This window comes from Dreissena polymorpha, chromosome 10 (genome assembly GCF_020536995.1).
Source record: "Dreissena polymorpha isolate Duluth1 chromosome 10, UMN_Dpol_1.0, whole genome shotgun sequence".
Lineage (NCBI taxonomy): Eukaryota > Metazoa > Mollusca > Bivalvia > Myida > Dreissenidae > Dreissena > Dreissena polymorpha.
The window spans coordinates 31,625,359-31,651,714 of record NC_068364.1 but is presented as its reverse complement, the minus strand read 5'-3'; the positions used below and the strand labels follow the sequence as shown (position 1 = coordinate 31,651,714).

Here is a 26,356-nt window from a genome sequence, read left to right as displayed (position 1 = left end):
TTGTCATATTTGCTCATCTTTAAGTTGTGCTATTGAATGATTCCAAGGCCATATTTCTTTTGTATATATGCAAAGGCAGACTGCCGCATTGCCAATCAACTTCGATTGCTTGATTGATTGATTTATATACATATATCTGCCATTTTTTATTCTCAATTGGTGTGCAGAGACTCTTTATCTTACAAAAACAAGCGCATATATCTAGGAAGCAAGTATAAAATTTCCTCTTATTCCAACGATATTTAAAAACTGTATACATATCTCATACAGAGCTGTTATTCATTTTACTTAAATATTTTTGTTTCAAATTGTCAGCCAGTTCATACAACGTATTCCATTATAATTTGTTTCGATATCAAATCAAACGATACATTATTTTTACAAATCGAAACAATGAAGCACACACATACAGAGAACATGAGTTTATAACTAGTTATAAAAGTACTGATTTCTGATTATGCATTACTATTTGATTACAATATTATAAACAATCAATTATCAATTTTGAATTATTTTACCTACATATTATTCGGTTTTTAGGTCGGAATATATCAGATCTTTTTTTCTCTAGAATGGTAATACAATCTTCGAATACCTTCACATACTCAGTAATACTTGAATAATGAATATCTGAATAAAACATAGCATGGGCCACTTCTATTACACTCCCTTAATATCATTTGTGTTATCGTCACGATCAGTCATGTGAATTAATCAAATGTACACGTTGCTTGTCATTCTTTTCCGTTGATTGCCAGACATCCCTAGTTTGGTAATACGTTCCTTTTGAAGGTTTGAGCCGAAATGGATGTACTTAACACATGGATGGACCGGATTCAGTGGTATTTTTTATCGCAAACGTCGTTCATTGGTCGATTCTTTCGACATGTTATGCAGATGCTGAAACACATGAATTGAAATGAATCTCTGATAATATTGCGCATTGTCATTGTGTGTTCATTTATACGGTTGTAAACACTTGTGTTACAGATGAGTAATAGTTAGTTCGTGTATGATCTCTTACATTTGAAATGCGTGTTGGGCTTTGACTTGTATCTTTGTATTTTGGATTGTAAAATTGTAAATGAGTACAACACAATAACGAATTATCATTCATAAATCAAACTAATAGGTAATTATAGTATATATCTGATTATTGAACTAATTAAAGCTAATTACTATTAAATGGATCGTTCAAATACAAAAACAAAATCAGACAGCTTAGACCTAAATTCCTTCAGCTTAAGAACTCATTAATAAATAACGTTTAAACGTAATTCTTAACAGCCTAAACACTTTTGATAATATGCGATATCTTTAGTACTTATCGAATAAATTAAAAAAGGGACCGTCAACCGCGATTGACGAAAAAATAAAAGTTCTAAAATACCGTATTATTTACAATTATTAGTGTAGTTTGATTAAAATATCACGACTGGTATAGTACATTACTTGAAAATAAGCTCATATTTTCATTATATTCGGTAATACAATTTCGCGATGTGAAATCGAAAGTACTTAGCGAAAAAAGGTGAAAGAACGATATACACACTATAAATAACGCACGTAGATTGATCATTATATATATATAATCTAAACATTTCACTACGCATGCACAATTTGTATTCTTTGGTTTACCATGTGACGATGATGACATGCGTTATTTATAGTTAACTGGCAGTTACCTGGTACAATGCACCCGGTTAAATTTATTACCGAATATACTGAAAATATAAACACATAACATCGTTTTTCAAGTAATGTTATATCGTGACATTTAAATTAATATCAAATAATACTTGTAAAAAATACGATATTTTACATCTTTTCTGTTTTAGCAATCGCGATTGACTGTCCCTATAACAATGGATGATGTTGTTTATCTTCTTATGTGTTATCGTAATTTTTATTGTAAACCTAGCTTTGCTATCATGTATATACACCACTATTTATTAATGACTAAACTTAAGAATAACTCCTTAAAAATATTACTTAAGTAAAGTAATGTGTAAACATATAAAATGTGGACATATAACATCGTTTTAAGCGCAATTAATGATATGAAGTAACTGTTTATAATAGTTGATAGTTGATGGTTGCCTGTTGAAAGCAATATAAAAAACTTACAGTGTTTAAATGTAAGCAAATTTGAGAGCAAAAATATAGTGTTGTTATAAGCATGTGCCCCGGTGCCTTAAACATCGAGTCTGAGTTTTTCATAATGCAAATTACCAGTGATAACGCACTCATCAGCGATTTGTTTAAGCGTCTTACTTTCTCCCTCTTGAAGCCATCTTTAACCTAAATAACGCAAAATATAGTAAATAACACAAACATTTTCATTTATTCTTCATGTCGAATGTTCCTATCGCAAATACAGAGTAACTATCATAGATATCGCAACATAATGTTATTGTGAAGTGTTCCTGTTAGCAATTCAGTAGAATTAACTTTGTTGAATAAACTGTAAATAGCTTCTTTTAGATTTTAAAAGAAATGCATATAGAACATACAATGTAATACCGTATGACACCATTATTAAAAATACAATTTCAATCTCAACAGTTCGTTTCCTAGACAAAATCAATCAACATATGCAAAACAAGTAGGAATACTCTAAGAAATGGTATATATACATCGGGGATTTAATTTTAGAAATCATAAGACGTTTACCTTTTCATTTAACACGCAGTTGCATACGAAGATATAAACGCCCTGCAAAACAACTTTTTAACGTGAAAAACAACATACATTTCAAAAGATTATGTTTCGTCATGCTCATGAATTATTTACCATGCCTAGTTAAAACAAAATATTAAATAAAATCATCAAGATTGTTTAGAAGTTCATAGCTTAAATGTTATTGTTTGCATTTATTTTGAGAATAAGTTACAACTGTATATGAAACGAATCGAATGTGACAGGAACGAAAATCATCTTGACAATATCCGTATGCGATAAAATGCAAATGGCCACGCTAATTGCGATCGTTGAGCTTGCAGATAGGTATTTATAGTTTATAATACTTAGTGCTATGATGAGCTATGCGTACCAACCTGCAGCCCGTTGCAGACTGCGAACACATACTGCATGAATGAGGCCGACTCGTTGACGTAGAAGATGCCGAGAATCCAGGAGACGCCCATCAGAGGCACGAGAACGCACAGAGACCAAAGAGTTGTCCTACATACAGTAAGCTATTACTTTATTGTGTACTTGAACTGTTTTATTTCCGTATAAAATCAACAGGTTTTCATAGAAATTATACTCATTGATACATTTTTAATGACTTAATATGAAGTTTAATTCACCAAATAGTATATTGAAGGTAACAGATACAATTGGTTGAACACGTTATTGCACGATTAGTACAAACGTACTGTACGTCGCATGATATCATATGTTTGGAATATTTTATGTGTTCAAGCACTAAATTGTACGTAATTTACGTATTTCTTTGTTGATGGTAATTCAATAATTTTGGTAGGATTCTTGTTCAGATAGTACAATCTCTGCAAAGTGTAATTTATTTACGGATTCGGGCTTTTATATACTTGGTACACTTAAATATTATCAGTAAATGTATAATTATCTTACTTGATCTTGTCTACCATTGGCTTGTCTACCATGGCTTTTAGAGCAAACATTTTCTTAAATAATATAATCAAAACAATGCCGTTGAACTGAAATAGAAACAAAACAAAGATTACAAACTAGTTTGCTTTCCTCAATTCATGTGCGACAACACATAAAGCTTGAAGATATACTACATCTTTAATGTTATATTCGTTCCCGTTAATTCCATTTTCCAGATTTTTTTGCGAGCTTTATTCAATTATATTAAGTTACAAAACTACCGATGGTTTGTATATTATCAGTATAGTATCAGTAAGCGATTACCAGTATTATCAATAAGGCTGGACCAACAAATGCCCATCTGAGTCCACGAGATAGAGACAGCCAGCAGCTGGAAGAAACTGAATTGTTTATGTGGGTCTTAAAACATTGTTGCATTACATAGCAGGACACTTAAGATTACTATTCTTAAAGCTTGTAACATCTTCGGTTATTTCTAGACTCGATTATGGCTTTATTATAATACTTTTTAGCAGATAATTGCTGTGTCAGTAGATAATATTATTTACACGTTTAAGAGATAAGAAAAATATTGTTTAACATTTGAGCACAATGCACATACTAATGATCGTCGCCATATCCATTTGTTTTTGTGATTGCAAGTGTACTTCCAACTATGATAACAGGAACACCTACACAAATGTAAACGAAGACGTTAAGATTCTATGCTTTTTAATAAATAACGATTCAAAAATAATTCCTAAAGATAACTTCATATATAAAGTAAATGTATTAAGTACTAAATATACATGTTTTTTTACAGTAAACAGATAATACAATGTGGTTTACCCCATGCAAACACTAACAGCAGGCGGATTGGTGAATTTTGTGCAAAAACTAGAATAACGTCACTCAGAATACCAATGCTTTCTGCAAGCATGAGGCAAAAGACGGCGCTATAGATGTAGTGCAACGCAGCCGCAACTACCGTACAGACAATCTGTAAAACGTTGATTTATTTCAAAACTAAATGAAATTGTGATTAAGGCTTCAACAAATTATACAGATAACTAAAACAAATTATTACATGTAACACCCTCAAAACTATCAATAAAATGCTAAAATGTGGATTAGCAAATGATATACTGATAGGAATTATGCAAGGATATACGACTAGCATTATGTTTATTTTTTAATTTTGATAACACGATTTCAAATCATAACAAAGTAATTTAAATCACGAACTGACATTAAGCCAACGGCATTTGACTCTTCAACACACTACACTTACATTTCAAAACGTCTGCAAAAGTATATACTTAGCTTACACTGAGTTCACAGGTTTAACGGTATAAACATGTTTACACAAAATTGCACGTGCACGTTGTTTCTGTACGTGATCTAAAGTTGGTGGAAATTTAGACTGTTAATAATCGCTTGGGACAGTTTTCATGTCCATCACCAACCTTATTTTCCGTTCGGTCGATTCCTCCAATGAAGATCCCGTACGAGATTATAAGTGCAATGCTGAGATTTAGCAACAAAATGGATCTGTCACTCCGAACGTATCTAAATCAGGTTAATTGTACTTGAATTACAAATAATGCACAAGTACCATATGTATAATGTCGAAGAAAGAAACAGATAATATATGCGAGACTGTTTTAATATTATATTTTAAAAACTTAATTGTTACATTATTGGGTTAAAAATGAGCACAATCCATTGTGACATGCCAGAAGTATTTATCTAACACGTAAAATATTCCCTTTTTTGCAACGGATCGTATAAGAATTAAAAAAACGGCGAAGCTTGCCGAGCCGTTTTTTAATGATTTGTCTAATATATGACAATACGATCGGACAGTAACGTATTATTCTGTAAATCATACCTCTACACCCCAATTAAAAAATACAATTTAATTGCTTTACGCATTCTTGCGGAAATATTTATTTTGTATGACGTTTGACGTGTCAACAATTACGTCATGAAAACTTAAATTTGATATTTTGAAAATTCACTATTTTCTGTTCTTTTTGCTTTAAGAGTCTAATATGTATTACATTTTGGTATGAACTTGTTTGTTTAATGGAACCTGATAAATTGTTAATGGAAATGAAAATTGTATCGCTTATTCCGTGTTATATGTCGATCCTTTGAACCTTGGTAGGTACAAACACCGACGAACCTAATACAACCATTATAATATACCTTTAGATCAGGTCAATATAAACCTTGAGGTATGTTAACGATATATATCAGGTAGGACGCAACGCCTCAGTTTTGAATCAGGAATATGTCAGCATTAGCTTGGCTCAATATCAATGGAACTTTTCTGTTTTTCTGTACCAAGTAGTAGTGTTACATAGCAGACAAATAGGAAAAACGTATAACGAATGACGTACTATACATAAATAACATAAACAGCGCACACAAGTCCTACGCTGATTTTACTTGTAGCGCATGAATACTTATACACGTCTAAAGGTCATCCCTCGAGGGACTCTACTCAAACAAACCTCCAAAGCTTCGCAAAAACAATAATCGTCAGAAGTAGGCAAAATGAAGATACTGAAAGTCCAACAATCGAAACAATGCGTATCGCTCTGGCATCAACTGCCTACAAACAAAATCGGTTAATTAATCTTTGAGTTTATAAATTAAGTGTTTGAAAAACAAAGCGCTTACAATATATATGTTAAAAATAATAATGGAATAGCTTTATAAAGCCTTATATCATACTGAATGTATCTTACTTATTAAACAATTATACCGTTTTTTACCACAAATATATGTTAACATCCCTGTGATTAATATTTTTTGAATATTATATTTCATATTCATAACTCTCTTTGCGCAGTCAATGCGTACAATAAAAGTAATATAATTTCATAACTTATAAACGCGATGTTGAACATTACCTTAACACATATAATACTAAAACAATATAAGAACACTATATGTACTCCAGATTGAGCAAAGTGCCTTTGTATTTGTATTAATTTTGACAACTTAATCATTGTAGTGCGAATGCAAGCATAAGAACCAATGAAATACATTTGTACGAGAATAGTTGGTAATATGTTGAGTTTGTGCTTTTTAAAAATTTCATGCACATTCATAAAACCATGTGTTCTCTTCTGTGATGAATAGAGTGAAATATTAACCTTCTAAACAGACATCTTTCATCATGCAACAAATTGATGTACGTTTGAATATGTCTCAGTGAATAATGATTAAGCCATGGTGTTTCAAAATGCCAGCAAATGTCCGGTCCTTTTTACTCGATATTTAGAGTTAAAAAGCTGTTTGCACCTTTAAAACTATACATGGTTATTAAGAATGTTATACCTTTAACGTTCGCTAGTATCAAATCACATAAAAGAATGCCATGCCAATTAGACTAAATAACATTTTCAGTAACGAGACTTAATCTATTTATATTATGTTTATTCTTACCTTAACAAAAGGACTCATTAGAACAGCGAAGTTTGTGAGGTTGTCACATTCAGAAACGGTAATCTTTTCATCTGAAGTTTTACGTATGCATCCGTCACTGTCCCAATAGCCCGGCACAGGCCTAATATGTACACAAACTACTTATTCCAACTGGATTGAATTATAACTAATACCTATTCAATTTACAGTTGGAAATAAGAGTCCATCGTTAATGATAAAAAATCATACAGTTATGCAAACTGCAAACATAAACAGTAAATGTTAATATATACTATATGTTTCATTCCGTTGAAACATTCACACTAACAAAAACCTGTATACTCGAATGACTAATTTTGAATATAATCTACACGGGTGGCATGTGTTATTTTGACCAAAAGACCATACCGGATTCATCATTTGTTATGGCAAGGTTATCATTTAAAGATGACTTTTGGGAAAGATATAATTTGCTCATAATGATAGAAAAATCGTTCATGCATTATATGTATAAAAAGATAAGTTTTTTTTAAATCAGCTAATCTACGGTGAGGGCGTCAATAGGGATCAGTTTCCAACAAAAATACCACGTCTCACTTGCAATTGTATGCATTTGTATAGGTTTTTGTTGTGCCCAAAAACGTTGTTAAAACGAAAAATTAAACAAAAACAGCATGTACATTTATGCTTCTTTATTTATAAATTGACCGGTTCATGACACACCCTTATGCTTATATTCAAATCACAATGAGATTCCTTGTGTATATTTTAACTTACTGCTTGGGAAGGAACGTTTTTTCACAAAACAAAATGAGTTTACCATTATAAACCTTTGATGAGTCAAGTGCATATTTGCTGCAACGCGAAGCCAGACTCGACGAATAAGCAACTTACCTAAACATCCAGAAGTTGCATGTAGCATTGGTGTAGTTTGTCTGTAATAAAAATGCACACAAGCACAATTTAAAAACTATTTTAAGAAACTAAACGACATGTACATAAATCTTTACTTGAGAGAGAGGATTATGATTTTGATATGATGTTATGATTACCTGTCCATGTTCAAAGGTCAGCTGAATCGGTGTGGCCAATTTGGTAGAGTTATCGGAAATGGAACACGAGAGGATGGGGCCGTTAACTATTACTTCATTATGCGATGAGCTGCAACATTATGGTAATTGTATGTCTGATAAAATAGTATTTATTATATAATTACACAGTTTCTTCCAATAATTCAATATACATAGAGTTAAGAATACTAATCAGTATGTTTAGCGCGTCACCATTAACAACATTACTAGGTTATCATGCAAGCTTAATATGTATAATTTTTCTTATTTGAGTTCGTTCGAACAGGTGTTTTTCAAAATTAATACACACACCAAGTTCATGAGAAAATCGCTTGTCTCTATTTAAACCAATGCCAGCACAAAATCAGTTATATTCATCATAATGGCACTCTCACATTTGTATGCACAAAGGTCAAGTTAACGTAGCCGAGCGATACACTGCTATGCTGGGACTAGTCTGACGAACATAATTACGTTAAACGTATGTCTTATTATTAATTATAAACGTTGAAAAACGTTAACAGCACTGTAAACCTGCACTGGCCTCCTATGAAACCGTTTTAACAATGACCATTACCGGTTGCTTGAAGATCTTGAAGACATAATGGCAGTCATATCCTTGTAGATTACCATTGTTAAAACAACATCACCTAAACACATAGTATTAAAACAGTTACTTGTAAATTGATTCAGAAAATGATAATGATAACAAGGTAGACAAATACTCTTCATGTATCATGTACGTTTAAAAGATGATGAGGGCATTTGCTTTTTCACATCTTTGAAATAAAAACACACTTTTTTTTTCATAATGCTAACTAAATCAACGAAATTATCGTTCCGTTATAAGATAATAATTATAACGAGTTCGACTCTTGCAAATGTATTATATCAACTGCTCTGTCCACACTTACAACACAGTCATTTAAAATTTAAATACTAACATCATAATTAATCAAATGACATAAAAAAATACGTATTATGTGGTACACCTTTTCAAACCATGGTTTCAAGCTTACTTTTTTGTACGGGCACATACCTTTTGTCTTTAAAGATATGCGACTTTTCGACTGATGAATCCATGTATTGTCACCTAGTGTGTCATTTCGAATTTGAATGTCGGGAAATTCTACGGTCCCGTCAGTCACTTTCTTAACTTCAAACACGCAATTCTTATTAACAACAACAACGTTGTCAACGTCTCCGACTGCTATCCTCTTACGCAGTGCCGAACCAATCACATCGATTGAAAAAATCAGCGTTTCACTGGCGTTTTGGTTCTGAAAAGTATCAACGGTTTTGTAAGCAATTAAGGTGACATATTGACAAGTATGTATATTATGTGACTGCATAGATCACTTAAACCGTTATATTTGATTAAACTGGCTTCACCATTTATACTTTCAAATGAATATATTTTTCAGTATTAAAACTAAAACGCATATTCAGATCTAACAACAAAATAAATTTAATATAATGTGTATTGAAACAATATATTTTACACATTACCGCTTGTTTCAACGATAACCACGTGTCTTTGTTTTCCATATCTAAGATATTGCTTGCCGATTTCAGAAATACCTGAAAAAACATTAGTGTAAAACTTTATAAATTTCATGTAAACAAACAATTTTACATATAAGGAAATGGTGTATAAATCCGTAATAGGAATTATATAACACAATGTTTCATAATCGTTCAATGAATGTTAATTGTTTATAAAATATATACAACATACAACTTCATATTAATAATGCCACAAAAGATACCATTAAGTGTTCGTTTGTTAAAGAAAAAAAAGTTGTATAGCTCATATGTTGAACTGTTTAGCACGTGTATCCTAATATAAAACATAAATTACAATGCAGTTAGTGACTGTTGCAAATAAAGCCATACAGTTACCTTGGCAACATCATAAGTTGCTATTCCCTGACCACTGACCAGGTCTGCAACTAAGCCCAAAGCGTGTGTTAAAACTGATATTTCTTTGTAAGTGAGCAGCTCTGACGAGGTCCGATTTTCTTTATATTCTGTAACGTTAGCAACTGCTGACAAAGCTGTGATAACATCGGCCGATGTAGCGTTTCCAGTCAGAGAATATGTCTTTGATCCAATAAAGACAGCAATATCAAATCAAAATATTTTTTTTGTCATGAATTACGTTTCGTAATAACAATCAAGATATAGGTATACTGATAATTAAAAGATAATACACGACTTGGGTCTTCCTTTAATCTTTGCAAAAAGGCAATTACACAAATGAAAATGAACTAACGAATCTTTAGTTATTGAGAAGCTGAATGAATTTCAATTGAAATAAATGGGTAAATATATCATCATTCTTTTATTTTAAACTTTCAAAAGGTTATTATGCATTGGTATATAGTTTTTATAAGTCAAATGCACGACATTAAAAACACGAACCTGATTAACAGCATCGCTTACAGCAGCTCTTAGACAGTTGTACTGTGGGTACTGCCATTGTCCATTCAAATCACAAAGACGGCTCACGTAACCTAATTCAAAGGTATGTCAAACTAGTTTATCCAATCGGCTGTATACGAAACATATACATACATCACATAATATTGTACTGACATCTGCATTGATTAGTTTTAATGAACCCCCCTTAAAGAAGGCGAAGTCACACTCCGTCTGTCTTTAATATGGCTTTGCCCTGTGCGGATCTATTTTGGAATAATAATTTGACACGCATGGTAACAGTCACTAAACGACGTGTCCCATGTGACTACCTTAATACAAGGTCAGACGTAGAGGTCAAATGTCACATTTGTCCATAAAATGGCGTATTTTTTTTAAATTAAGATGTGTGTATGTGTTGAGTTGTGTTCGATGTTAAGTTTGAACTTACGATGTAATGTAAAAAATTAACAACGATGTTGTAAGACGTTCGTTGTAAAAATCTTTTGCTAGAGATATATGCCATTATAATATTATATTTATCATTTTAAGAATAGTATACATTTAAAAATACATGTAATGTTAATTGCTATTTTGTTTTGCAACAAAACTTGACAATGAAAGTACAATCTGAATTTTCATATCCGAAATGCACTTCTTTTGTGATCACCGTGGTTTCAATAACAGAAAGGCCCATTACTTATACTGGATATGGTACTTTACATATTTTTGCCGTAATAAGATATTGCGATCCGTTGTAGAATGCTATTTCATTGGAAATACATTACTGCCAATAAACGAACACATATTCAGCAATGATCATTTCCGTTTTATATTTGACCAACCTCTAAATCCCTCGTCACAATCCTGAGTTGACGTGCTATCCGAAAAAACTTCATTCCATTCTCGTCCACGGCTGTCGATGTCCTTTTGGCAAGAACTATTTGGTGTTTCTGAGTTCAAATAACAAATTAAGTTAAGAAATAATTATGCATGTTTGATTTATTCCCATTGATTCAAAACATAATAGGTACACTCTATCCCAACAAACGAAACAATACACACAAATTAAACAAATTTATATATCGTTCTTTGTATAGATAATCATAAATCGAATTCAATACAGCAAAAAGGCGTTCAAACACTTTTCAACAATAAATGGGCATATACATTTACGGTATCACAACCTTGAGTTGTGCAGCGGAAGCGCATTTCATGTTGCTACAGGTTTTGGATTCGAAAACCCAGGAAGGTATTTTGTGTTAAATATACTTTTCATGCTAGTTTTATTATTTAAGACTTAAGTATATGTATATCATTTAGGTATACAAATAAAATTGAATAAAAAATTTCAAAATCACAAAAATCAGTTTTCAAGATTGGACTTAATCTGACAAAACATTGAAGCATTCATATATGCTACGATTTACCTACATTAACAATAACTTTCATATATTCATTTCGGTGTGCAATTGCAACGCTTCATCGCGTTTACAATCTCCAATTGTCATCATATGTTTTAACATTGATTATACGATTAGCCTCTTTAAACTTTGCACGTATAATGATTCTGTTCATTTGCATAATTAGTGTAATGGTCATACCGAACAAACTTTTCCAGTTAATGCATTACTAAAACTAATTGTATTTATGGTAATTGTAACCAGATATTGACCTACACTCAATCGCACGTCTATTCCAATACATTAATAATAATAATTTCTCAAACTGGGCTGAATATATAAACCTCAATTTTAAAAGCTTTGTTACGATATCATCGTGTAAAGAGTGTCACTAAAATCATTTATTGGTGACGCTACGACACGTCTCAACCACGTGAAAATGGAAATATGCGAATACTATGGACTTAAGATCGCACACTATGAGTTTCTGAGGGCATTCGGATCGGAAAACAAACAGCAACACCATTGAATCGTAAACCCTTGATTTAAAGGCCCAGCTTTGCGATAAAACGATTGGTTGCTGCACAATCATTTAAACTGCGATGTATTTGTTTACATTTGTTTAATACATCTAATGTATTATATGCCAAATTTCAAGTACGTATTGATTTACTCTTGATTTTGCGAACCAACCGAACATCTTACGGGGAAAATGCGAAAGGCCCACATAAAACTTGTTTTATGATATCTGGGATATATATGTAGTTTTTTAGTAATTGAAAAGTTACTTTTAGTGACGATAAACTAGCGTGAGTAATAATTACAAATAAGTACAACTACTACTCACTTACAGACTTTCTCGTCTAACACAGCACACAGGGCTAGTAGTGATATTATGTAAATATTAACCATTCAAAAATGATTTGATACTATTGAGATTTAGTTCATTCAATAAGTATTAACCGATATCTAACGTTTTGCACTTGTGCTTAACATCATGCCGTACAATATATGCCATACAAGTAATAATAATAATAATAATGAAAACAATGAAAAAATAATTAAAACATACTTATAACAATAATAGTTTAATTGTTATTAAAGAATCGCGCGTATGCAAATATCTTACATATAGTACATATCCCTTTTGATTAAGTAGATGTCCGATACTTAGGATACTACAACACTAAAAGTATGAGTTTTTATTAATTAAAAACGTCAATGTTTTCAGTTTCTTTCTGCATATCTATAGTTGATGGATATCGTTTAAGATGCGCGTTTGGCTCGTTTTTAATACTGAGGTAAATGTGAGGTTCGTCGAGCCCTCAACACGGTTTTCACCACCTATGGTTCGCAACGAAAAGATGTTCCAGTTTTTATTATTGCTATGCCAATAGGTTGTGCTATGTGCAAAAAGTATCAATAGTTTGCCGCTTGGTGGAGATCAATCGTTTGCCATACCTTAAGCACTTTGAGAAATCGCAAAAATATATACGGTAGCAGTAGTTCATCCAAACTATTCAAACATAGTTTCAAAAAAATAAACTTGGCAAAGCAAGTAAAGGTATCACTATAACGTTATTGCTATTTTAAAATGGGGTACAACAATACAATTTTTAAATAAACACCGCCTCAACACCTGGCGTCAAGTTGTTCAACTAAGCAACCTAGCTTAAAGTTGTGTGGTCGAAGAAGATGCCATCGAACCGGCGTGTTTTAAAATAACGATTTCAAGGTTATAAATAATTGTCAGGTATTGCAGAACAAAGAAATATTCAAACACTTTTTTGTAAACATGAACTATGATGACTAGATATGATTTTAAGGACTGACGAAAAATCCGGATCACGATGGACACATAATTGATCGGTAAATGTGCATAATCAAACGTTCTTGTTCAGTTGACATCATGGAAATATCATATCAGATGAATAAAAATACCATAATTTCACTGTAATACACATTATATCGACGGCAACAGAAAAATGTTATGATATACCTGTATTTCTTATTATTGATACACAGTTTACTTTATTATTATTAACCATTAATATTTAACATTTTGACATTAAACGCTTAACATGTCACAAATAAACCGAACACAAGTAGGCGATATTTTGTAAACATTTATAATTAACCGTAATTCTTAAAGCTCTTATAACCCCACCGTCATTTTTATTGTTACACTTTCTTTACGAGTAGTTATGAATTTCTAAATTGGCACATGTGAAATAAAACAAATTAAAAACTACACAAAAAAGTGTCAAAACGTAAAGAATACAATCGGTAATGTTCCCCAATCTGCAAACTCAATTCCATCTAAAAATCAGTGTTAGGTGAATATAATCCTCTGTATGTTTTCCTTGTACCCTGTCGTTGGTTTTATTTTTATTAAATTGATATATTTAAAATAATCAAAGTACTGACAGTACTGGTGTGGCGATGCTTTTGAAGAGGAATTATATAAAATCATCAATTTTAGTTTATCTACATAACCACAATTGTGTATGCGGGTACGACAATTTTGGGTTCTAAAAATGGGTACGAAAATTTTGGGTACACAAATTATGCAAAGAAAATGGGTACGAAAAATTCTTGGTTACGAACAAAAAAATGGGTACGAAAATAAATGGGTACGAAAAATTTTGGGTATGAACAAAAATTTGGTTACGAAAAAAAATTGGGTACGAAAAATGTTGAATACAAAAAACAAATTGGGGGGGGGGGTACGAGGAAGAAGTACCCGTGGGGATCCATTCAGCGAAACTGGGAGGCGGGTTACATTCTCGATCAAATAAAACAAGAAATATTTTTGAAAAAGATATCAAAGTTATCCGACGTGTATGTTCTGTACCACTTATCTTAAAAAACGTATGTTAAAGTAAAACGTTTGTGGGTTATAACATTACGTTACTTAGCAGATATATTCAAAACTTGACATGCGCTCTAATTTCACGTGTATATCATAACAAACTTTATATCTCGCTGTTTCCTTTCCTAAGTCAATGATGCTATGGGACGTGAGTTCAAATGCCCATGTGCATGACCATATATAGTATCTCTTTTGGTTATTGTTTTTTTCACTAAGTCAATAAGCTTAGGCATGTTTGTTCGTTAAGTACGGCAATAATTTAATGATTATTTCCTGAAAGTAGGTATGAGCACATAGTCGAATACGACTTGAATACGTGCGTTCAACCATGAACACATGGTAAGGTCAACTAAATCTCCGCGATATGACCTAATATGTGTTTAAAACAGAACACAGTATCCAACAAACGAATAAAATATCAAACATGGTGTGTGCACTGATATGGCTCTGTAATTTCTGTTTGAAAAATTTATTAAAAATGCAAAAATAGCGAGCACGCATAAGAACGAGTGTCATAGATATCATACAGCTATTATGCTGTACCATACTCCCTTCAACGTTAACAAATGGCAGGTTCAAAATAATTCGTTTTCTTCACACTCATGATGGCGTTTAACGCTAATTATACACGTTTTCATTTGCAATTATATACAGTATCACGACAAATGTCAAATGCAGTACAGAAAATGCATAGTTGATCTTTAAACATATAAACATAAACATATACTGGATTGAATATAACTGATTTCAAATCAGTGTTTTCAAACTATTATTTAATCTTATTCCCAGAATATTCTGTCCTATTTATAGCTGAGCTTCCTTTACCTGTATCAATGATACCGGCAATCAGCGAGGTATGACGATTAGAATTAAACAAACTTCTCTTTTGAACAAAAAACTGCATCAACATGCTTTTTGAGTATGTATTCCGATAATATATAGGCCATTGCACAGAAAGTTGACATAAATGTGAATATACAATTAATTAAAAAGCCGACAACAGCGGATTTAGCGTTACATTTCCCGGGTACGGTTGCAAAATCGAGCTATCTTAACCGGACTGGCTCAGTCTTTTACATAGATTACGTATATCAGGTGGGGCTTATCAGTTATTTCATATTTTGTTAATGTTTCTTTGAGGTTGTGATAAAAATTCGAGATGGTCTCCCTTGAGGCCATTTTAGCTCGAGCATGATCAAGGGCTCTTGGTTTGAGAACTTTAAGTTCTGGCCAGCGCTTTTAAAAGCCATAAATCCACTTTAGAGACAGGGAGTTATCCTTCGTTATTTTACCCAACTGAACGGCGTAGTCAGATGCAATGTCTATACACTCTTTCCTGGTATACCCAAAGCCATATTCAGCAATTTTTTGAAATGTTCAACCAATTTTTTTTCTTCCTCATAGGTAAACAAAGGCAAAGCTCCTGCAGACATAATGTTAACATTGACCCTTCTAGCAGTTCTATCTCTTAGAGTGGTTTTTTCGGGACGTTGAACAAGGCAGCCGCTTTTCTTGCAGAGACACCATCTTTTTTACTAGCTTGTCAGCATTTGATAAAGCTTTTTGGGAGTACGATCTGTGTTTCTTTGTCTGTTTAAGTCGTTTTGGATAAGCCTTAAAAGAAAAAAAAGTAAAAAAAATCACCATTATGAAGAGGTCTGAAAACCAATTTAATAAAAAAGCTTTGCCATACATTTACTACGATTTACTGCTATTTCCGATATGAAGCGCTGTCAATGAAAGTGTTATGTTAAGATCGTCTTGCTTCACATTTTAATTTTTGTGGGAATTTATTAAAGAGGACCAATAAAATGTATGGGATATAGATCAATTTGTGCAATTTTAGTTAAATTTTTATTTTGAAATGCAACTTTACCTGTTTTTTCCTCATTTTGTTTTTACTTGTTTCTGTTTATAAGCGTAGTTATGTCACTTAATCAAAATACTCGGAGCGCTTGCGTGTGACGTCATCCAAATGGCCGCGTTCTTAATGTAAACAAAGTGGTAAAAATAAGGTCATGGTCGACTTACGGTAATCGTACGATATTTCTTCAAAAATATATTACCGAACCAGCTTTCCGTATTTTACTTTTATCACTTGATTACGCAATTTATGACGTACTAGTGTGACGTCATTTCGGTGACGAAACAATATGGAAGTGGTGGTTTTTTAACAGTAAAATATTTGTTAAAAGCATCGAACGAATCCAGAACGTATTTCGGATTGTGTGTTTGTCATGCATAACACCTTAAGAACAGACACTGGAAGTGTATATCGTTGTAACTTTATTGTTATTAGCATTGGATTAAAGTTGCCATTGAGGTAAGCGTGTCGTTTATACTAATTTGATTTTTTTATGACTCCTGTCAAAGCTTCAATAATGGCATTAATCTATTCTACTGCACAGTTTCAGCTGCAATCGATATTTTAATTATCCAAGTACAACGGATCTTCAAAAATTCGTACTGCGCATGCGCGAATGGGACAAAATAATCTTCGAACATTCCGCACGTGAATTGCTAAGGCAGCGGGATACAGTAATTTTTGGACAGTACATTTTTTCCAGCTGGTGGCACGTGATTTCCAAGGTAGCGGGCGACAGTATTCTTTGGACAGTAATTTTTTTCCCGCTTGGTCTGTCAGTATTTCTAATTTCACGATGGCCTATGAGAGTTTAGCATTGTGAATAAAAGTGCAGTATTATAATATATAATATAAATCTATTTTTGAATGATCTTTAAGTACTTGTTATAACAAATAAGGTGGTAATTTACCAATGTTGGATATTAAACGGTGGTGTATTAGCTCACGTACCGAATTGATTTTGAGTACTTCAAGAAATCGCAGAATCCTATTTTCAAGACGGACAGATCAAGAAACGGACTGAAGTTTAACTTCTATTGAGTAAGCCAATTCGAAAGACGTATCAGCGTCGTAGCCATGCTGAGGCACACCGAGGCATTGAGATTTCAAGGAAAAAAGGAAAAATTATGTCAAAGAATAAAATCTATATAAGAAATTTAGGCAATTTAATGAATTTTAGGAATTTTAGGCATTGTGATAGTCACAAACAAATATTATCATTGAGTTCGATTGTATGTTGAGGCAGATAATTATTTCAATTGTATAACTTCTATTAAAGCAAAAATGACTAAGCAAAATGATTTCGAAATTCTGAATTTTAAACAAAGCGATCTGTTTTCTTCATATTATAAGGTAGATCTATATTATTTAAGTATTTCAATAATAAATATATAAAGCACATTCTATTACAATCCATATACATGTTATATTTGCTTGTATGAGAGAGCTGCGTCTCAATGTTTTCTTTTTCTATCTGACTTCACATTAATTATATGGCTATTCGTCTGCAGTTAAGGTTGTTACATAATTGCCACTTCAAACACTATTTATGATAACATAATCTAAAATGGACAATAAACTTTTAGCAGATTTTTGTGTTAACTTAATTGATAGTAAACGGTCATATGTAGCGTCCACGATTCCGATAATTTAGGTATAAAATGTGGTTTAAATGGCCTTTAAAACGCACCAGAGACATTTTGGGTATAAAAAATTACGGCGGGGGGAGGCATGTCCCCGGACCCCACTCCCTATAATGACCGAAGATACTGCCTCAGCTAAAATGTGGGTCTGGCTACGCCACTGCATATACCAAACGAAGACGATTATCAAATGATAATAGCAAACGCTATATTGAAGTATTTAACAAGTTAAACGTTTTTCAGTTATTTGGTAAATCCTGGAATAATCATGTCATGAATTTTATAATGTCAAACACTTCCGAGCCCAGCATGTGATTTCAGAATTAACCTTTTGCCTACAGCTTTATGAGGTAATGTATCCGTTCGTGGATATCTGATGTTTATTCAACGTGCAGAAAATGTTCTCAATCATCAATTTGCGGAATTTAAAATTTATATTGAGCCGTGTTTTTATATTATTATTACAAACGGTTTTAATGAGAAGTGAGTTTTAGTGTGTTGGCGGTGTAACATTGGCATATGTCGATATGCCCATAGGTCGCATCTTCAAACACGCGTTAATATTCATTTTGTAAAAGTGTGCAGTTTATCACAAGACAAATTAACTTTAAAGATAAACAAGAAGGCAGGGAACATCATACGTAAAGCGCAACAAACCACAAGCTTAAAACGGTGAATGACAAGATAACCAGGCGCTTATAATAATTGTTATTATTAATTTTATTGTATTATGAATACTAAATTGCGGTCACAGAATTGTTAAAACAACACATGCCATCACATGTTTCGATATGCTTTGCTTATTTGTTTCATTGATATTAAGAAACGATGTACACATATTGGACATATTAATGTATAGAAGAGATTAATTGTGATTGCCAATCATAGTATTAAAGTTGTCGTTTTAAAAAACAAACAGTTTCTAACCGATAATTGTGCCGTTTATATTATTTTCATTGGTACTTTGCATATCGTTGTGTCATTTTTATTTTAGCTTTGGAATATTGAAGGCTTTGTTTTATAAAAACGTATTTAATTAATCTACACCCGACGGTACAGAAACTAATGAAAACATTTCTTAGCTTATAAAACTGAGGATTTTGAAACATTTATATTTGTTTTTATCGATCAAAGCATATAGTAGGTTGTTATTTTATGGATTGAAATATTGAATTGCATAGTCTTAACATTTGTTCAATTACAAAATGATTTGATAATTTGCTTGAGCCGTGTAGGGCAGCCACTTTCAAACGCACATAACTTATATGTTTCCATTTTCATCTGTCAAACAAATGTTGTTTAAACATTTAAACAGCTATTAAATCGTTTACAAATCATCTCATATACACAAAGGTTCATGTTATATCTCAACAAAGCCTTATTTGTTAACTGTCAAAATCTAAAACATCGCTTATCATATTTTTATAAATTTTGACTGCCTATACTGACGACAATATATACATCAATTTCAATTCATGTATGATATACCTGCAAGTACGCCTACACAAACATAAATATCTAGATATACGGTGCTTGGAAATATGTTGTATGTGTATAAGCAATACAATAATTATCATGGAATAATTGTGTATATTTATGCAAACTCAAAATGATTTGAACACATACCACAAGAATTGTTCACTTTCTGCTTTCCTGCACTACATAGCTCCACAACCGAAACATTACCAAGGTCAACGTATTCAATGGCCGATTCCTAAAAATAAATTTAGAACAAATATATTCATATAGCAATGCAAAAAAAAATTCCAGAGAGCATTTGTTGTGGAAATATATTAGTATTTTATGTCTTGACTAAAGTTAATAAAGTTATCTCGGTATGGCAAAGCATTACTGAACTGTAAAATGTATAAGCTGATGTTAACAGTGTCCTAAACATAGACCATTTCCAACATATCTGAATCAAAAGATGGTTATGGCTCAAAATCGAGGAATACAAAATATTCTTTACCTGTTTCTTTCTAGAAATTGTACATGTTATAAAGTGTATTTTCAATAAACATAATTGCATGTATCGATTTTTGTTAACTATTACACTTTCAAACATCACACTGTTAAATGTGTTCAAACTGATACGAATATATCATAAAACAAACAACTGGCATACAATGTATAGCTTTCCAACATTGATTCCATACTTGTGAACTATTTTAGCACATATTTCACGTGTTCATTGTGTCCTATACCCATACTACATACTACATTTAGGTCGTGCAACATAACAGTAAATTACCTTGCACAAAACTGATGTATTCACCAAACCGATACTTTTACTATAATCTTGCACTTAGTCAGTGCCGGGTAAATATTGAGAATAAACGAAGTCGTGTAGATATACTCACATTTGGATTAAGCTCCTTGTCTACAGCAGCCTCTCGAAGAATCTGAGCAATAACATCTTGTGTTGTCATGCTTGCATTGTCAGCCAGGTCAGTAAGATAGGAACTGGCAATGACAAAACATCATTTCAGGATATTCAATACATGACAGTTTATATACAAACCTAACAAAAACGCAAACGTACTGAAATAATCCACTCTTGAAGAACAATTAAGTGTAAAAGCTTCTTGTTAACTTATAATTGTAATTAGTTTAGATACCTTATATTCTCAAACTTAAACTCCACTTCAAGTTCAGTATCGATAGCTCGACGTTTTCGGCCATTGTTTATTTCCGAACACTTTATCCCATTTACAAACACCAAATTATCACATGAATTGCCTCTGCAGAGTCCTTTAGACTGGCCGAACCTTTTTCCATTTTTGGAGGCAAACACAATTCGCATTCTTTGAACAATATAAACCTGTATATTAAACAACTCTGTTTGTTTATTGCAGGATTCAATGGAAGTTCTGTACTTCACTCTGATTGTGACATCAACATAAACTTGTAGTGGGTAAGCTGTAATAGAAAATACAATTCAGTAAAATATAACGGAGATGTGCATACCAAAAAAATAAATCCGACTTTTTGAAAACTGGATTAAATGACACTGTTATACTAGTTTATCTGCGTTTATTACTATTTGAGGGAACAAGACATTTCGTAGACCCGGGTTGTGTGGAATTAAAGTTAGCGGGACATCTCTTGCAATGGTTCTGGTTTGAGCCTTCCTTGTCATTATACTCTCCAGTGGCACAGATCACACATTTGCCGGACACAGAACTGAAGCCATATCCTTCAGAGCAGTCATCTGTAATCAGTCAAGAAATAATGAAATGATTATATTTGTGGTCTTGAATTCAATTGGAAGTTAATGCATTATTTTTTAATAAAGATATATTTTAATGAGTCACGTTGTGTGAAAAATGGGCTTGCTTTTACTCCTATAAATATGAGGTCGATTTACATCGACCTCATATCGTTTAACGTTATTTTGCAATAGCATCGTTCCGACATGAATTCATGTCGGAAGCTTTAACGGCATCAAATTCATATAACAGCACAGAATAGTCATGCAATAAATTATTAAACATAAAATATAAACATTATTTTACTATTGCATTAGAAAAATGTTTATACAAACTTACAAGTAATGATAGTCCAGACCTTAAAACACTACCACTTTTCAAATTCCATATTGTTGCCATATAGCACTGTGTAAATTGAAAGTTGCATAATGTTACCTCATTGGTCGGTTATAAATACATTGTTTCTCTATATATAGTATTCGATTTAGACGAAAATAATAATTTACGTAGAATGTCATATTAGTTTTCCATTAAAACTTTGATCTTGCCGTGTGTGTTTATGGACGTTATTAATTATGTTATACTTATTTTTGTATTTCATTAAGAATTAGAACGTGTAGCCCTTTTTGTTAACTGTTTTTAGCAAACGATTCGCGGCTAAATAAGACACGGAAAATGGTTAAAGCGACACTTTCATTTAAAGGTTTAATGTGAACAATATTAAATGAAGCCTTTTTTGGTATTAATATATTTTATTGACATGTTAAATTCGATACTTGAAAAGGTGTTTAGTCTTTAAAAAGATGTCGCTGATATTGTTAATTTCAATAACTGTTAGTATGCTTAATGTTGTATAAGAAATTGAATAGTTTCACTGAGTTGTATTCCCGCCTAAAATCCGATATCGTAAAACGCGCAACGGTTAAGAATAAGGTCTGAATAAGTTTAGGTATTCAAATCCGAATATCTGCAGCTGTGCCAGCTGGGAAGCCCCGTTTTAGCTTTAACAACCGCAAGCGAAACAACATACTTGTTAAAGTCTTGCACTAAGACTCCATGATCACAAGTATAGGTCCCTGCTGTGGCGTATGACACCATAGTGCTATTTAGTATTGGTCGGCACAGTATCTGATCATAAAGAGATAATTGGTTTGTGCTGAACACAGGGGCAATAAAACCACAGATCTATCGATAAACAAGATTTTTGAGATATCTTTTATTGAACACCGCGATAAAAATGCTCAAACCACGGACTCTAGATTACACGGATAAGAAACATGGCAACATTCTCAGAATCATCACTGCTATATGTGTAATCACCTAACAATTCGTCTAAAAATAATTTATATACTTGAGTTGAAGACGATGTACTGTTGTATAAGTCTGAATAAACTATCTGTCTGCCTGTCTAAATCTAAGCCGTCATCGTCCCAGTGAAAAAAATATGATTTTGAATAGTTGGACATGATGCCCTGATGTCAAAATACGAAATGCGTAACACCGACCGTGATATTCAAGAATCTTTAATAAATTGATAATTTAAGGTAAATAACATTTCATATAATTATACATAAGTCCCTCGTTGATAATTAACAGCAAACGATGAATGTTTTTGACACCCATTTTATTTCAAGTATGCATGCAAAGCCGAATAAAATCGAGAGGATCCGCTATAAAAGCTGTTTCATCATAAAGTTATCACCCTTTCTGTGTTATAAACAAGAGCTGAAATCGTTAATTTGTTAAGATTTATTTATAATAAGCTTTATTGATATGTTTCGTGAACAAAATACCACAATATATTCCATCAAAGATATAATAATCATGGCAAAGGAAATTCAATGGCCGGTTTCTAAACAAAAGCATAATCGCCAAGATCGTAGCATCAGTTCAGTGCGTTAGGAACGCGCGCTACTTTCTTCCGCCTTCATTCCTTAATTACTTTCGTTTTTTTAAACATTTTTTTTTCTATCGTATACAGAATTCTATTCTCCTAAGCAAGATGTAATTTTTAAAACTGAACTCCAAATATAAACGCTACAAATTGGTATTAAGTACGAACATGTCAACCGTAAATCTAGATTCTAAAACTCCAATACGGTATGATATTTGCAAAAGTTAAAGTTATAACTCGCCGGGCTGTCGAAATCAGAAGAAACACTTAATATATGTTTATATATCTGTTTACTACGGAACGTAAGCTTTCTAATGATATATAATTTGTCAAAATCGGCCGAGAAATGAAACTATAATTCAACAAAAGACGTGAGTGGGTACATCAAAATGTATAACCTCGGAGCTTCGCTTTACGCTAATTGTACAAGATCGATAGCCACAACACGGTAAAACGCGCGGTGGTAAAACATAAAATGTGTATTTCTTGTGTTTATCTCGCTATAAATCCATTAATAGCAACGGGAGTATACTTAAACGTATATTTTTTGAAAGAGGAATTAATAAGCAACATGATAACGTATAAACCAATAAAATCGAATGAATAGTTTTTGCATAAGATTGAATTTACTACAGTAAGGGTCAAATACTCGAATCATCTCCTATCAATATACACTCCGTGATACAACTGGTAGTTTTAACACACACATATAGGTTTCATTTAATTAAAAAGTACAGAAAGCTAAAAAGTGATGTGGTTTGTTGTACAACAACAATTGGTTATGTGTAACCTATTCAAAAAATAATTTCGTTCAAGATAATTCAATGTAATTCTATAAACGACAAACACACTTCGTGTGTTGTGTATGTTTATTTTTAAAAATGTACATAAGTGGTTTAAAAGCACAATTTTTACACATTTAAGAGGTAATCGCTCACATTTATGTCTAATTAATGATAATTTTATGCATTAGCAAAGATTTAACGAGAAAAACTGAAGTTTAAGTTGAACTCAATTTGCTATAGGAAAACGACGGTAGCCGTTTAGACGTAAGCGGGGTAGCTTACGTCTAATTATTTGGACTAGGCTTGCTTTATGCGCGTAGAATGTTATCCCAGATTAGCCTATGCGGTCGGCGAAGGCTCAACAGGACGAAACTTGCTATTGATTTTTTCCTTTGAAAGACTTCTATTCTGAACAAACATCAAAATTATGCGGAAAATGTCCTCCCAGATTAGCCTGTGCAGTTTGCATTTACTTGTCTGGTATAACGTTTTACACAATGGCTTAAAGAACAGTTTACCAAAAACGAAACTCAAATTATCAACAGTAAATAATGCCTCAAATCAAAACTTATATAGCTCACATTGCGAACAATTGTATCAACGTAAGTTATGAATGATAATCTAATATTTATTTTTATTCATGTTTGTGTGTGTGTTAAACTTTTGTAATTCCAACGTACCAATGCATGATCCAATATAAAAATTTCCGGTATCTAAGGTTGTATTCCCAGGAGGACATTGTGTACACTGGGGTTGGTCCCTCATATCGTTGTATTTACCAACTGGACAAACTGAACACTGGGTGTTAGAATTGTTCAAAGTGTAGTAAGTTCCAATCTGGCACACAACTGTAATATTTAAGCATGCCATAAATATGAAATGCTTAAACATGCCAAAAAAATGAAATGGTTGTACATACAATAAACATGAAATGCTTTAGCATGCCATAAATATAAGAACATGCAAAAATGATATATTAAAAAAAGGCAATTATTTTGTCAATATATGTTCAATGTATGTCCTTATGTCATTATGTCATTATTACTTTCATGCAAGTCCAAGTAAGTTTGGAAATACCATTTAACAAAATGAATAGAAATTTGTTTCATTTAAATAACAGTTCGGGAAAATGAAGATGAAGAATAACTCAGCAATGCCCTTCAAATTTCCTTCAAAGACTATGTTACGCTTATTGCTTAAATATATAACGTTCAAACTAAAACACAGGTAACCTTCTAACATTGCGAGTACAACCAGTACATGTGGATACGTAGGTAAGTTAGGAATTCCTCAATAGCAGATGGATTCACATGAGTTTAAATAAATATACACTAACTGAAACTTCAGCTTTACCAGCAAAAGAAAAGCATTATCACAACAAGCGGACCTTAATTTTTACTAAGTGCCAACCAATAAGTCACACAAACATGTCACACACAAATAAACAAAATTGGGGCCATCGCTTTTGAAACTCTAAATTTAAAGCATTGGGGGAGTTTAACTGGTTTCATAAAACAAACATTCTACTTATTTTATGTACACTTAATCAAATTGACTGAGCATTCTGCAATGGTGGATACATACAAATAAGTTAAGAGACATACTACATACTTTCTGTGCAGTTCAGTGGACTGATAGATCGTTCTCCCAAGGTGGTAAAGTTCTCTGGACATGGCAAACACGGAATCCATTTTCCCGTGCTGTCATAGTTTCCACTGAGATTCTTGTGTGTTCCCTTCGGACAATTTAAGCAGGTCTTGTTTGAAACAATATATTGCTGACCAGCTGTACACTTCGCTGTAATTGAACAGTTACATGTCTACATTAGTTATCAGAATACTACAGAATTATTTCTTTACTAAATTTTAATGAAAAGTGATAACAAGGTGTGTAATGACTTTTCCATGCAGCGTTTAAAATAACATAAGAGCATGCTTTCAAACATTCTAACTTGTAATCTACATTCTTTAAATAGACATACATGTAGTAGATACAATTCTGATGATATGCTCAATACAGTTTGCTTCAAATTTCACAAACAGATGTTTGAATTAAGTTATATAGAGTTTACCAAATATCTTCACCGCTTTAAGACAAATATACGGGACTTGTTAAGTGAAAAACAATCTACATTATTATTCCAGCACTACTTACGAACACAGTCTCCTGGTGACATTGATG

General features: G+C 32.5%; 1 protein-coding gene and 3 long non-coding RNA genes across 4 annotated transcripts; all 4 read right to left on the bottom strand.

Moving 5' to 3' along the window:
* Positions 1-1,712: 1,712 nt before the first annotated feature.
* Positions 1,713-7,147, bottom strand: LOC127849013 (adhesion G protein-coupled receptor B1-like). Its single transcript, XM_052381737.1, has 9 exons — positions 7,036-7,147; positions 6,096-6,196; positions 5,043-5,145; positions 4,439-4,576; positions 3,598-3,683; positions 3,057-3,183; positions 2,674-2,715; positions 2,233-2,301; positions 1,713-1,724 (listed from the first exon to the last, which is right to left on the bottom strand). Exons 1-9 carry the CDS (start codon positions 7,051-7,053, stop codon positions 1,713-1,715), a joined length of 696 nt encoding a protein of 231 aa, XP_052237697.1. The 5' UTR covers positions 7,054-7,147.
* A 760-nt stretch (positions 7,148-7,907) lies between these two features.
* On the bottom strand, positions 7,908-8,706 carry LOC127847820 (uncharacterized). Its single transcript, XR_008034184.1, has 3 exons — positions 8,662-8,706; positions 8,067-8,175; positions 7,908-7,949 (listed from the first exon to the last, which is right to left on the bottom strand). It is a non-coding gene; the product is annotated as an uncharacterized LOC127847820 (long non-coding RNA).
* Positions 8,707-10,069: 1,363 nt separating this feature from the next.
* LOC127847523 (uncharacterized) lies at positions 10,070-19,995 on the bottom strand. Its single transcript, XR_008034008.1, has 4 exons — positions 19,914-19,995; positions 11,351-11,458; positions 10,509-10,600; positions 10,070-10,187 (listed from the first exon to the last, which is right to left on the bottom strand). It is a non-coding gene; the product is annotated as an uncharacterized LOC127847523 (long non-coding RNA).
* A 916-nt stretch (positions 19,996-20,911) lies between these two features.
* LOC127847982 (uncharacterized) lies at positions 20,912-25,887 on the bottom strand. Its single transcript, XR_008034263.1, has 4 exons — positions 25,787-25,887; positions 24,856-25,023; positions 21,328-21,498; positions 20,912-21,206 (listed from the first exon to the last, which is right to left on the bottom strand). It is a non-coding gene; the product is annotated as an uncharacterized LOC127847982 (long non-coding RNA).
* Between the last annotated feature and the right edge of the window lie 469 nt (positions 25,888-26,356).

Bases quoted from the DNA above. Each gene is read 5' to 3' on its own strand.
- LOC127849013 (XM_052381737.1), bottom strand. The intron at 4,577-5,042 runs GTTGGTGATGGA...AACGTTTTACAG, and splicing joins TCGACCGAACGGAAAATAAG to ATTGTCTGTACGGTAGTTGC. The intron at 3,184-3,597 runs GTAAGATAATTA...TACTGTATGTAG, and splicing joins CCAATGGTAGACAAGATCAA to GACAACTCTTTGGTCTCTGT.